This window comes from Nycticebus coucang, chromosome 3 (genome assembly GCF_027406575.1).
Source record: "Nycticebus coucang isolate mNycCou1 chromosome 3, mNycCou1.pri, whole genome shotgun sequence".
Lineage (NCBI taxonomy): Eukaryota > Metazoa > Chordata > Mammalia > Primates > Lorisidae > Nycticebus > Nycticebus coucang.
Window position 1 is genome coordinate 153088729 of NC_069782.1, and position 14949 is coordinate 153103677.

A 14949-nucleotide genomic window follows, 5' to 3' on the forward strand; every position below is an offset into this window, starting at 1 on the left:
TGGGGAGGCCAAGGCAGGAAGATGGTGGAGCCCAGGAGTTTAAGACCAGCCTGGGTAACATAGCAAGACCCAGTCTCTACAAAAAAACAGAATAATGAGCCAGGTGTGGTAGCATGTGCCTGTAGCCTCAGCTACTTGGGAGGCTGAGGCAGGAAGATTGCTTGAGCCTAGCAGTTCAAAGCTGCAGTGAACTATGATCATGCTACCACACTCCAGCCTGGGCAACAAACCAAGGTACTATCTCCAATAAATAAAAGAGAAAGTCAACAGAAAATAATAAATCTCCAGCATCACTGTCAAGAAAAAAGCTACAAATTACTATTATTATTAGGAACAAAAGACAATATTACTATTAACACACCCTACAGACAGTAAAAGGTAGCTCTGCAGAACTATATGCACATAAATTCAAAATGAACCAACTCCTCAAACACCAAGTATGCAAATTCACTCAAATGAAACAGACAACACAAACGTACTATAACTATCAAAGAAATTGAATTCATATTTTACGACTTGAGATTAAGAAATCTCCAGGCTAAATGGTTTCACTGTGAATTCTACCAAACATATGAGAAGAAATAACACCAATTCTACCCAATGTTTTCAAAAAGTAAAAGGGAGGGAAATACAATAGTCTCATTCAGTTGTCCAGAGATTAAATGCCATGGCGTCATAGTTCACAACAACCTCTAACTCTTGGGCTCAAGTGATCCACTTACCTCAGCCTCCCAAATAACTGGGAGGCACCTGCCACAGCAACCTGCTATTTTTTTTTGGACGGGGTCTTGCTCTTGCTCAGGCTGGTCTAGAACTTCTGAGCTCAGGAAATCTACTGGCCTTGGCCTCCCAGAGTGCTAGATTATAGGCGAGAGCCACGGCGCCTGACAATCGCTAAAATTCTTAAATGTCAATTTTAAAAAAATTAAGGACCCTCCCCTTAAAAAAAAATTCAACATCAATAGAATCAAGAAAAATCATCCGGTTATCTCAATACAGAGCAAAGAAAGCAAATAATCAAATTCATCATGTGGCTCCCAGGCCTGCTAAACAACAATGACAACTACAGCAAAAAAGTAGCGAGGCATTGTGGCAGGCACCTATAGTCCCAGCTACTCAGGAGGCTGAGGCAAGAGAATCATTTAAGCCCAAGAGTTTGAGTTTGCTGTGAGCTGTGATGCCATAGCACTCTACCAAGGGCCGACATGGTGAGATTCTATCTCAAAAAAAAAAAAAAAAAAAAAAATTCACCACGTATTTTCACTAAAAACTCTTAATTTCCTCCTCTCTTCCTTAAATTAGGAATAGAAAAAAACTTCCTCAATCCAATAAAAACTATCTAGAAAAACCTACAACATCGTTGATGAAATATTAGGTTTCCCATTATATAAGGCAGCGTTACAATGCTATCTGCCCTCACAATTTCTATTCAACATTGTTCAGAGAGTACACAACATTTTAATAAACAAGATTTTTACTAGAATAGACTAAAACTATTATTTGCACACAATACTGCTGTATATACAGAAAATCCAAAAGAACCTATAAATATGTAAATAAACTATTAAAATAAACTATTAGGCCTGGCACTGTGGCTCACACTTGTAAACCCAGAACTCTGGGTTTGCTTGAGCTCAGGAGTTCGAGACCAGCCTGAGTAAGAGCAAGACCTCATCTCTAAAAAAGTAGTCAGGTACGGCAGCAACAATGGCTCAAAGGAGTAAGGCACCGGCCCCATATGCCAGAGGTGGCGGGTTCAAATCCAGCCCTGGCCAAAAACTGCAAAAAAAAAGAAAAAGTAGCCAGGTATTGTAGGGGTACATAGAGTCCCAGCTACTTGGGAGGCTGAGGCAGGAGGATCACTTGAACCCTGGAGTTTGAGGTTGCTATGAGCTATGATGCCACACTACTCTACCGAGAGGGCAACAAAGTGAGACTCTAAGGGCTGGGCATGGTGGCTCAGGCCTGTAATCCTAGCACTCTGGGAGGCTGAGGCGGGTGAATTGCTTGAGCTCCTAAGTTCAAGACCAGCCTGAGCAAGTGCGAGATCCCCATCTCTAAAAAATAGCCGGGCATTGTGGTGGGTGCCTATAATCCCAGCTACTTAGAAGGCTGAGGCAAGTGAATCACTTGAGCCCAGGAGTTTGAGGTTGCTGTGAGCTATAACGCCAGGTCACTCTACCCAGGGCAACAAAGTGAAACTCTACCTCAAAAAAAAAAAAAAAAAAGTGAGACTCTATCTCAAAAAGGAAAAAAGAAAAAGAATACACAATCCTACAAATAAACTATTAGAATTAATGTGTGACTAACTGGCTATAAGATCCATATAAAAATACTTAATTTCTACATATTGGCAATAAACTATTAAAAAGTGAAATTTTAAAAAGTATAATAACAACTGGGCGGCGCCTGTGGCTCAGTGAATAGGGCGCTGGCCCCATATGCCGAGGGTGACGGGTTCAAACCCAGCCCTGGCCAAACTGCAACAAAAAAATAGACGGGCGTTGTGGCGGGCGCCTGTAGTCCCAGCTACTCGGGAGGCTGAGGCGGGAGAATCGCGGAAGCCCAAGCGTTAGAGGTTGCTGTGAGCCGTGTGACGCCACGGGACTCTACCCGAGGGCGGTACAGTGACACTCTGTCTCTACAAAAAAAAAAAAAAAAGTATAATAACAACTACAACCAAAAAATATATATATAAATATCTAGGAATAACAAAAGATACATAAGATGGCTAAAGAAAAAATTGTAAAATATTACTGAAAGTAAAACCTAAACAAATGGAAAAATGCATGTTTATGAACTCAGAGACTCAATATTGTGAAGATACAAATCCCCAAAATGATCTATAGATTGAACACATCTCATCAACATCCTAGTTGTTGTGTTTTTTTTTTTGTGGAAGTAATAATTTAAATATGCAAAAAGCTAATTACTAATAGCTGAGACAACACTGAAAAAGAAATCAAAGTTGGTGTTGGCAAGAACGTAGAACAAATGGAATTCTCACACACTGCCAAGAGGAATATAAACTATTGGAATCATTTGGGAAAACTGGCAGTATTCCTAATAACTCGGTACTAGAAACAGCCCAAATGTCCATCAACAGCTGAATGAATGAATGAATGGACAAATAATTGCAATATATTCATATAATCAAATACTATACCCAATAAAACAAAGCAATTTAACACTATATACAACATAAACAAATGTAGATAAAACTCACAAATCCATGTTTAGCAAAAGAAGCTGAATCAAAAACCTGAATGCAGGGCGGCGCCTGTGGCTCAGTCCGTAAGGCGCCGGCCCCCCCATATACCGAGGGTGGCGGGTTCAAACCCGGCCCCGACCAAACTGCAACCAAAAAAATAGCCAGGCGTTGTGGCGGGCGCCTGTAGTCCCAGCTACTCGGGAGGCTGAGGCAAGAGAATCACTTAAGCCCGGGAGCTGGAGGTTGCTATGAGCTGTGTGAGGCCACGGCACTCTACCGAGGGCCACAAAGTGAGACTCTGTCTCTACAAAAAATAAAAAAAAACCTAAATGCATATCTAGTGATTCTATAATATCATTTATATCAAGTCACAAACAAGCAAAACTCAGCCTGAACATACACCCCATTACTACAAAAAATAAAAATATTAGCCAGGCGTAGGGGCACATGCCTGTTGTTCCAGCTACTCTAGACTAGGTCAGGAGAATTACTTTCGTCTAGGAGTTTGATTGCAAGTAAGCTTATGATAACACAACTGCACTCTAGCCTGGGCAACAGAGCAAGAACCTACCTCAAAAAAAAAAAAAAAAAAAGAATCTACAGGCAAACAGCAAACTATTAGTTTCAAAGGATAAATCATTAGCCTCTAGCCTCTAAAACTATTTTTTTTCAGACAGAGTCTCACTCAGTCACCTTGGGTAGAGTGCTGTGGCATCATAGCTCAAACTCCTGGATTCAAATAATCGTCCTGCCTCAGACTCTCGAGTAGCTGAGACTATAGGTGACGGCCACAATGCCCAGCTTGTTTTACTATTGTTAGTAGTCACCGGGTCTCCTTCTTGCTCAGGCTGGTCTCAAACTCCTGAGCTCAGGTGGTCCACCCACTTCAGCCTCCCAGAATGCTAGAATTATTGGTGTGAGTCACTGTGCCTGGACTAAAAGTAATAAACTTTTAAAAACCAAAGAATTGGGCGGCACCTATGGCTCAGTTGGTAAGGCGCCGGACCCATATACAGAGGGTGGCGGGTTCAAACCCGGCCCCGGCTGAACGGCAACCAAAAAATAGCTGGGCATTGTGGCGGGTGCCTGTAGTCCCAGCTACTTGGGAGGCTGAGGCAAGAGAATCGCTTAAGCCTAGGAGTTGGAGGTTGCTGTGAGCTGTGTGATGCCATGGCACTCTACCGAGGGCCATAAAGTGAGACTCTGTCTCTACAAAAATAAAAAATAAAAAATAAAAAAAACAAAGAATCTACAGGTAAATAACAGAATGAATAAACAAAATTGGTATAATTGTACAAAGGAACCCTATGCAACAACGTAAATGAATGAATTACTAGTTCAAACAACTTGAGTCAATCTCACAGAATATTGAAGGAAAGACATCAGAAATAGCACACACCAAAGAGTTTTGTTCATACATTTAAAATTAGCCAAATTGGGCGGCACCTGTGGCTCAGTGAGTAGGACACCAGCCCCATATACCAAGGGTGACAGGTTTGAACCTGGCCCCAGCCAAACTGCAACAAAAAAATAGCCGGGCATTGTGGTGGGCGCCTGTAGTCCCAGCTACTTGGGAGGCTAAGGCAAGAGAATCACCTAAGCCCAAGAGCTGGAGGTTGCTGTGAGCTATGATGCCATAGCACTCTACTGAGGGCAACAAAGTGAGACTCTGTCTCTAAAACAAATAAATAAATAAAATTAGCGAAATTAACTTATGACATTAAGACTCATCCTGGTTCATGGGTAGTGGATAATGGTTACTTTTAGAGAGGAAGGAGGGAGAATGATTGGTAGGGCATTCAGGGAGAATGTCTAGAACTCTGTAATATTCTACATCTTCACCAGGGTGATTGTTATGTGGGTGTACTCACTGTATGATAAATAATTCATTCAGCTGCATACTTCTGATTTGTGGACTTTCATGTACATATCCTATACTTCAATGTTTCAAGAGTTTATTACAAAATCTTTAAATCATATTCCACTACTTAAAACATTTTAATGGTTCTGCATAAGCTAAAGTGAAATAAAATCTAAGCTGTTAAGCATGGCAAAACATGATATGACTCCTACCTTTAACTTAATCCTCATCTTTGTCCATCCCCCACATACTCTTTATCTTCCAGGACATGATATTCTCCTTCAACCTTCCTGCCTTTAGATATTGTTTCCATTAGCTGAAATTCTCTCCCTCTTTACACTCCACCCACACACTGCCCCTGAAATTTCCACCTGACTTAGATATTAACCCCTCCAGGATCCTGCTGTATCCTTCTATCCCAAAAGAAATCACTCACCTTTCTATATTCAGTAAATCTACTATCAGATCCATCAAGCTATACCCTAACAATCTATTCAGACTTTTTTTTTTTTGTAGAGACAGAGTTTCACCTTATCGCCCTCGGTAGAATGCCGTGGCGTCACACAGCTCACAGCAACCTCCAAATCCTTGGGCTTAGGTGATTCTCTTGCCTCAGCCTCCCAAGTAGCTGGGACTACAGGCGCCCGCCACAACGCCCGGTTATTTTTTTGTTGCAGTTTGGCCGGGGCTGGGTTTGAACCCACCACCCTCGGCATATGGGGCCGGCACCCTACCCGCTGAGCCACAGGCGCCGCCCTATTCAGACTTTCTTGTACCATACACAACTCAAGTACAAGGTCAAAATTTTCATGTTGCCAATGCCTACCATGAGGCTTGGCACGTGGTAGTCACTCAACAAATTTCAATCTTATGTATATTTCCTTACTAATTAAACTATAAAACTATCTAAGATAAAGCTCAAGCCTTATACTTCCTCCACAGCATATACCACAGCAATGAGTATACCACAGGCAAGTGTGCTATACCATAGTATATCACGTAATAGTGATGGTTTAGCTAGTAGTGGAACATGTACAAAAAATTCTATGGACAATGGCAGCACCCATAGCACAGTGGTTATGGCACCGAGGGTGGCGAGTTTGAACCCAGCCCAGGCCAGCTAAACATCAATGACAACTGCAACAAAAAAATAGCCAGGCATTGTGGCAGGCACCTGTAGTCCCAGCTACTTGGGAGGCTGAGGCAAGAGAATTGCTTAAGCCCAAAGATTTGATGTTGCTGTGAGCTGTGACACTACGGCACTCTACCGAGGACGATATAATGAAATGCTGTCTCAAAAAAAAAAAAAAAATTCTGGGGGGCGCCTGTGGCTCAGTCGGTAAGGCGCGGGCCCCATATACCAAGGGTGGTGGGTTCAAACCCGGCCCCGGCCAAAATGCAACCAAAAAATGGCCGGGCGTTGTGGCGGGCGCCTGTGGTCCCAGCTGCTCAGGAGGCTGAGGCAAGAGAATCACTTAAGCCCAGGAGTTGGAGGTTGCTGTGAGCTGTGTGAGGCCACGGCACTCTACAGAGGGCCATAAAGTGAGACTCTTGTCTCTACAAAAAAAAAAAAAAAATTCTACAAACAAAATACTCTTTTTAAACCATATGCTCACCGAGGATAAGGTATATATGTCCTACTGAAATTCCAAAAGGTCATTTTCTTTTTATACATTCAGATTTCCAGAGTTTTGAGCTAGAAGAAACTACAATAGAGATCATTTAGTAAAATCCCTTAGGAAAGAAATGAAGCCAAGAAAAATTAAGTGTTTCGTTCAAAGTCAAAGCTATAACTAAAAGGGCCAAGACTAGGACTCAGATCCCTTGAGTTCTCATTTAATGCTTTCTCACAATCCATGCAGCCTTCCTTTTGTATCATGTGACTTCTTGAAGTATGACTGCTTTACTATTTTATATTTAGTGGTTAATACCCTCAATTTCATTTTAAACTTTGTCTCTAATAAATGAATACTAAAAGTACCAACAAGTTCAACCAGGAAAACACCATTTCCAGTTCCAATATCAAGCACTGAAGCATCCAATGGAATCTTGTGTTTCCGCATCCATCTTATTAATCGATTCATACTCTCTTCTCCAAACCTGTTAGAGAAAATCGGTTAATCAAATAACAGAGAGTTACAAAGCAAAAGTACAGTCATATTCCATTTAAGCTGTTTACGTCATATGCTCAAAGTCTTTTTTTTTTTCCGAGACAGAGCCTCAAGCTGTTGCCCTGGATAGAGTGCTGTGGCATCACAGCTCACACCAGCCTCCAACTCCTGGGCTCAAGCAATTCTCCTGCCTCTGCCTGCCACAACGCCCAGCCATTTTTGGCTGCAGTCATCATTGTTGTTCGGCAGGCCCCGTCTGGATTTGAACCGCCAGCTTAGGTGTATGTGGCTGACGCCTTAGCTGCTTGAGCCACAGGTGCCAAGCCTCAAAGTCTTATTTGAAAGTGAAAATGTCTTGACTACTTTAGCTTTGTGCTGTTATTAAGGAGAAAATACCTCCAGGAATACGAAAGAATAGACAAAGTCAGTATGTTACTTACTAATGTTTCTCTACATCAGCTTTAACATTTAAACATGTTGGAGACTTAAAATCATATTGCTTATTGAAAATGGACAACTGCAGAATGAAAGTGATTTCCTAATACTCTCATGAAATTTAAATCTGACTTATTAAAAGAGAAAAAGATACTTTAAATCTACCCACTTATGCCAGACTTAATCCAGGGTTCCCAAGATTTTTAGGCTGTCTTTCCCTAGGTATAAGCACTTAAAAAATATGTGGGTGAGTGTGTATATACATATATGCATATACTTAACATACACACATCCTCATACAATCTTCTGAATCATAATTTGATACTTTTCTAACTCACCAGATTTCTCCTGTATATCCATGTTCTCGGAAAGTTTGCAGTTCTCTCTCATAGACAGCATCCCAACTACATAAACAATGAAATGCAAAGCAAGATTCTTCAAATAACTGTATTATAAATTAAATGTACATTTCGAATACATTACAAAGCCATTTAGGACAAAGATTTAAAACATTAGTAGTATTAGCAACAAATGCACATGGATCAATCTCTTTTTTTTTTTTTTTGCAGTTTTTGGCTGGGGCTTGGTTGGAACCCACCACCTGCAGCATATGGGGAGGCCCCCCACTCCTTGAGCCACAGGCGCCACCTCACCTGACTCAATCTTTTAACATCCTTGGCTAAAAGAACGACAGACGTGGGCAAACATAATAACTTTATACTGTACATGTAAAGCATTCAGAACAAAACCTGACACATAACAAATTCTATATAAACTTTAGCAAAAAAAAAAAAAAAAAAACCCTGACATTTTTCCAAGGACCTCTCTGTCCTAGACCCAAATCCAAAACTTAATGAAACAAGCATAGTCTAATCACTCATTTTCTACCAGTACAGCGGTCGCTCACAATGGAACTCACCAAAAATCTGCTTACAGGTTAAATTTAAGATTTAAGTCTTAAACCAGTTTCTTTCTTGTGCTATTTGTCTCCGCCTCTTCCCATTTTCTAGGCCTGCCCTTAAATAGTCTCTTAATCCTTTTAAGGACAGCCCCCCCTATCATTTGCCTTCTCTTCCAACTCCCTCTCCTGAATCCGGGTCCCTCTCACCCCTCCAAGTTACCTCTCATCCTAACCGTGTCCTACAGTCGTTCGAATATTCATCCATCCGTCGATTCATTAAATAATGACTGAGCGTCTGTGTTAGGTCAGATCGCGCTCTTACCCCCGTATCCCACACTACGTCCTGGCTCCCTCCTCTCTTCTCTCATCCCACCCGCAGCCTTTTCAGCTCCCGGCGGCCCTGCTCCCAGTCCCGTTCCCGGCCCACCCGCCGCCTGGGCTGCCCCCCACTCTGCTTTCCTCTCCGTCAGGTTCAGGACCCCAGAAAGGCCTCCCCAAGAGCTTCAAAGCCCACCCCGCACCCTGCGAGCCCTTTAGGCTCCAATCCCTGGAAAGGTCAATTAACCACCTCAGGTGACCCCCGGGGATTCCACCCTTCTAAGTCCCCTCTCACCTCCCCCAAGGTGGCTCTCCAGGCTGCGTCCCGTTACGCCCCCATGGCGCGCCCTTCCCCGCAGCCCCCGAGTCCCCTCCTCGTCATCCCCTTCCCGGAGTCCAGACTGGGCAGCGCCGCTCACCCTCCCCTACCCTGGGCCACACTCACTGCTCGCGGGTCCCCAGGGCCGAGGGGACAAAACCATCGTCCCGGGGACTGCCCTCAGCAGACCACACCGCCACTGCAGCGCCACCACCGCCGTCTGCGCCCGCGCTCATCTCGCTCGGCGTTCTGCACGGCCGTTGGGGATGCCATAGAGACGCGGGGCGGCCAGAGCGGACGCGTGAGCTGGCGCCTCCCGGCGGCGGGAAGCCACCACTGCACTGCTCGGGCCCGTGCGGGCCGGGCGAGAGGCTGCCCTCCTCCGAGGTGCCCCGCACAGGCGTGGGCCAAAGCCTCGCCTGCCTCTGTGCCCTCCCGTCTACCTTAGACACATCCCCTCGGTCCCCGGCGTGCCGATTTGGGGAAACTGCTGTTGGTAAGGAACCGCGCTAGGTGTTGCAGGTTGGAAAACGGCTGGCGCTGGGGCAGTGGCTCCAAAGACCCAAAGAACACGCCGCTCCAAACGCACGAGTCACCTGCTCTCTCCATATTGTGGAGAGGGCTGGGAAATGGGTGGGGTAGTCCCTCGCATAATTTGGCTTCTCGGCAAGAGAGCTAATCTCATTTGTTACTGGTCTTCTTGTTTGAAAATAGCAGTCTGACCCTTCTGACTTGATGTCACCAGTGGACGTGGGAATTTATCCCTAGGGAAAAGAATGCCCTACGACGCCCCACAGGATGCCGACCACTAGATCTGTGTGGTAGGGAAGAAAGAGCACTAACTAAAGTGAGATACTTGCATAAGTCTCAGCTCTGCCTCTAACCAGGAACATGGCCTTGTCTCAGTCTCTGAATCTGTGTCTTTCTGTTTCCTGACTGTCGCACGCTCTTGTTCTACAAGATGGCTCCCAACCTGTGAACCTGAGATTGCATCTGCCTTTTAGACGCCCGCTGCCTTTGGTATATAATGCTGTATAATGCAAGAGATCTATGGCCAAAGCTCTTGGGTATTCTCCAGAGCGGCAGTGAAAATCCTGGTGGTACAACGTCCTGGGTAAGAAACTCAAAAGACCCTAACAAGACTGGCTCCCAAATAAACGGAGTTGTTTCCTAGGCCATGTTTCTCTTGACTCTGCAAACAGAAACCCAATTACAAGTCCCTACAGGTAAATAGCATTAACAAGGGCATTTCCAACTCACAGAAATCCTGCTTGGAACCAAATATGCTTCCAATCAGTTGGTCCCTGACCATCTACACCAAGGGTCCTCAAACTGTGGCCCACAGGCCACATGAGGCGGTGTGATTGTATTTGTTCCTATTTCGATCTTTTACTTCAAAATAAGATATGTGCAGTGTGCATAGGAATTTGTTCATAGTTTTTTTTGTTTTTTTTTAAACTATAGTCTGGCTCTCCAACGGTCCAAGGGACAGTGAACTGGCCCCATGTTTAAAAAGTTTGAGGACACCTGATGTACACCATCAGCCAAAGCAGAGCATCACCCTTGTCTGTTCCTCCCTGCACAGCTGCTTTTGGTCTCCTCTTGGTCTCTGGGCTCAGAGGCATTTCTCAAGCATGTCATCACTGCTCTACCTTCCTCCAGCCTCTCACACTCACAGCTAACTGTTCACTGGGACCATTGCAGCAGGTTCCCAGTAAACTTCCCAGCAGCCATTTGGGAATAGGCCCCTCTCAGGCCCCATTATGGCTTGCTCACTTCTCTTCTGCCAGGTCTTCTAAGACTCAGCAAGTTTTCCTCTCTTTCAGTTCCTTTCACTCCTTTCCTTTGCATTTTCCCGCCTGGCCATGGACCATGGAGTCAAACAGACGTGAGCTTGAATCACACCTTAGTCCATATAAGATATGACCTTCAGCGAGTACCTTAATTTAAACCTGTTAAATCTCAATTTTTTCAGCTACAAAATGGGCATAATCCAAATGAAACTGGACTTTCTTATTCCCACTTTCAGGCCCATCATAGCAGAATGTTGTATTTGCATGAGTATATAAGCATGCAGAAATACTCAATTGTTGATACATATAAATGGAATCTTACTATTTGCATATTTGCAACTTGCATCTTCATTTAACAATATTGTAGTGATATACTGTATTCTGACGTCTTTTCCTGTCAGTGCTAAAGTTCTTGTATTTTTCTTTTCCTTTCAGTGCTAAAGCCACCACAATGCCTGGCTATTTTTTTTTTTTTTTTTTTGAGACAGAGCCTCAAGCTGTCGCCCTGGGTAGAGTGCTATGAAATCACAGCTCACAGCAACCTCCAACTTCTGGGCTACTTAATGATAATAGATATGATGGCTAACAATCATTGGTCTGTCATTGTGCTCCATGACCTGTGTTCAGAACATCCGATATATTGTCCCAGTTACCACTGAAGATAGCCATATGAGGTGGATACTAGTATTGTTCTCATTTTATGGATGAGCAACCTTGGGGGCACATAGAAGTTCCCCCAGGGTTACACAGGAAGTGCTGGAACTGAGATTGGAACCCAAACAATCTACTATGCAGTTTTCAAACATGCCCACTACATGAGTATGCTTTATCACTATTAATGTTTCACTGAGTTCTTCATGAGGATGGCAATCGAGAGATTATATCACACAACATACAATACCAGAGCTGAAAATTTCTTTCTTTCTTTTTTTTTGAGACAGAGCCTCACTTTGTCATCCTTGGTAGAGTGACAGTGGCAGCATCACAGCTTACAGCAATCTCAAACTCTTGGGCTTAAGCGATTCTCTTGCCTCAGCCTCCCAAGTAACTGGGACTACAGGCATCCACCACAACACCCAGCTATTTTTTGGTTGTAGTTGTCACTGTTGTTTGGCAGGCCCAGACTGGATCTCAACCCGCCAGCTCTGGTGTATGTGGCTGGCACCCTAGCCGCTGAGCTACAAGCACCAAGCCATGAAAAATTATCCTGATTACTCTGTCCCAAAATTCCAAAATCTCAACTGTAGCTACTCATCTCTTATCATCTTCTTTCTCTTTCACCCCCTAAATTCTACCAGTCCTTCTGGCTCTCTCCTCTCTCCTGCATCCAAAATTGTTTCTTCAACGGGCAAAGCTAAGTATTTCCTTATTAGGACGTCTACACCTTTTATCAGCTACTTCTGTCCCTGTCCTGCTCCAGCATCCAGCTGATCAAACACAACCATCTTCTCTAGGACCGTTCCACTTTGTCATGCACTGTTAACTCGATAATCATGTATTGGGTAACATCTACATGCCGGAAATTATTCCAGATGATGGAGATGCAATGGTAAGCGAATCAAACATGAATCCCTGTCTCTGTGAAGTTCAGCACATGCTGGTGGAAGAGGATAGACAATAGACACGAAAAATGAACAAAATAAAGATGCTGCTAGATAGTGATAAGTGGTGAAGTGAAAAGTAAAGTGGGGAAGTAATATAAAGAATATGGGGTGAAGGTTGCAATTCTTGTTAGGCTAACCGGGGAAGGCTCTCTGAGGGCATGGCACTGAGTGAAAAACTAATAAAAGAAGATGTTATAGGTGTATTCTTGGGAAAGGCGAGTCTGAGACTGACATGAACATGAAGGAAGTTGGTTAGAATTATCACTATTGATAATTCTTTGTTGTGCTCTCAGGATCAACACCTATTGGGGAAGGAAAAGAACCAGGATTAAATGGATGAAGCACTTGGTTTGGGACCATTACAATAGAACTTCAGCAAATCTTCTCTGCACTGTCCCCTATCCTGGGCACTCTAAAGCTAGAAAGACCTTTTGGAATTGTCCCAAGTTAGGATGAAGGAGCTGAGCTTTTATGAATCTACATTGTCCAGGCATTGAATGTGGTTGCCCAGGAAAGGAGGTGTGGCCTTAAGCAATGAGATTTGCTTCCACTGGGGATAAATTCCACTAGTAGGGCTAACAGCTGAGAGCTGCTTCCCAGCAGGAAGTCAGTCAGTCCTGCAGGAAGTTGGGGGGGGGGGCGGTGAGCACAGATAGAAATCCATGCACCTGTCTGAGAGAAGAGCATTCCAGGGAAAGGAAACAGCAGGTGCAAAGGCCCTAGGTGGAATGAGGTATAGATATCCAGGAAGCAGGAAGACTTATGTAGTTGAAACTGAGTAAAGAAAGGGGCATTAGCAGGAAATGAAATCAGATAAGTAATAGGGTAAAGTTTGGGATTTGGCCAAGTAGTAACATGATTTAAATTTTATATTTAATGGGGGCAGGACAGAATTATAAGAGAGACTCTACCTAACAAGTGCAAATATTGTAACCTAGTTCTTTGTACCTTCAAATTAACCTGAAACGATATAAATAAATAAATTTTATATTTAAATGGTATGACCATTGGGGCTGCTATGTTGGGAATAGATTTGGCAAGGAAGGGGTTAAAGGCAAAAGCAGGAACTCGGGGTTTCTCAATCTCATCACTATTGATAATTCTCTGTTGTGAGTCCTGTCCTGTGCAGGAAGTTTAGCATCCTAGATGCCAACGGCACCTTCCCCCAAATTGTGATACCTGAAAATGTCTCCAAACATTGCCAAAGGTCCTCTGAGGGGCAAAATTCTCAACAATTCAGATAATCTGAGTTAGAGGCTGTTACAATAATCCAGAAGGGCAGCGGTGGCTTGGACCAGGATGGTAGATGTGCGCATGGTGAATTGTAGAGTTCTGGGTATATTTCTAAGATTGTGCTAGCTGATCAAAGGTAGGGTGTGAGAGAAAGGGAGGTGGTCAAGGATGATTCCAAGGTTTTTGGTCTGAACAGCTGTCAGGAAACAGTTCTATTTGGCCAGCAGGGAAAGGGAAGGAAAGAGCTTTTTATTTATTTATTTATTGTGGAGACAGAGTCTCACTTTATCGCCCTCAGTAGAGTGGCATCACAGCTCACAGCAACCTTCAACTCCTGAGCTTAGACGATTTTCTTGCCTCAGCCTCCTGAGTAGCTGGGACCACAGGCGCCCGCCATCAAGCCCGGCTATTTTTTTTGTTGTTGCAATTTGGCCGTGGCCGAATTTGAACCCGCCACCCTCGGTATATGGAGCTGGTGCCCTACTCACTGAGCCACAGGTGCCGCCTGTGGAAATCAGGAGCTCGGTTTTGAACAGGAAAGATTAAACAAATGAAAGAATAATGATTAGTGATGTTACTTCCACCCCTGTGTTTCTTTTCCCAACGTTGATAGTTTATTTCACTGTTATTTACCATTTATGTTGGTTTTTTATATTCTTTCCATGATTTTTTCATTAAATTTGTGCTCTTTCTATCCTAGGGTCCAATGGTTTCATACCACCCCAACTACTGCCACCATCCCGCCTCACCTTACACACTCTGGCTTGTGCTGACAGCCTCCCTTACTTCCCACCTCGGCCCCCACACTATAGTCTCAACCTTACAGCCAGTGGTCATGTTAAAATTGGAATCGCATCATGTCACTCCTATGTCAAACCCAATACAGTTTCAATGGCCCGAAACATCTCCCGGCTTTCATCTTCGAGCTCGACAGGTGTAGGCTTTCACGCTAAGCGTTTCATTTGCAAAAGGAAACAACTGCTTGGGCGAACTTTCAAGGGCTATACAGTGGAGGTATCATACACCCCTTGGGAAGTTACAGTGCCTTCTGACTGAGTAAACGGGCCTCACTCTCACGCAGGGCGCTCGGCCCCTGGGTCGCTGCCGCCACGGACTCCATTTCCCAGGATGCCGAGGGGCGGCCCGGCCGGAAGGCTGTGCGC

At 44.1% G+C, this 14949-nt stretch overlaps 1 protein-coding gene across 10 annotated transcripts in view; it reads right to left on the minus strand.

Annotated features, from left to right (window-relative positions):
* Nucleotides 1-9413, minus strand: part of EEF1AKMT2 (EEF1A lysine methyltransferase 2) — a 77762-nt gene extending 68349 nt beyond the window's left edge. For 7 of the 10 annotated variants that reach the window (XR_008378822.1, XR_008378826.1, XR_008378824.1 and 4 more), the window contains exons 1-3: nt 9283-9413; nt 7957-8022; nt 7058-7172 (exon numbers count right to left, since the gene is read on the minus strand). Coding sequence is in view for 5 of the 10 variants with exons in the window: in XM_053584162.1 (XP_053440137.1) it covers nt 7058-7172; nt 7957-8022; nt 9283-9392 (291 nt within the window). In the remaining 5 variants the exon portion in view is untranslated. Of the gene's footprint in view, nt 1-7053; nt 7173-7956; nt 8023-9266 lie in introns of all 10 variants that reach the window. The other 3 variants (XM_053584164.1, XM_053584161.1, XM_053584163.1) reach the window with 3 other exon arrangements.
* Nucleotides 9414-14949: the final 5536 nt, after the last annotated feature.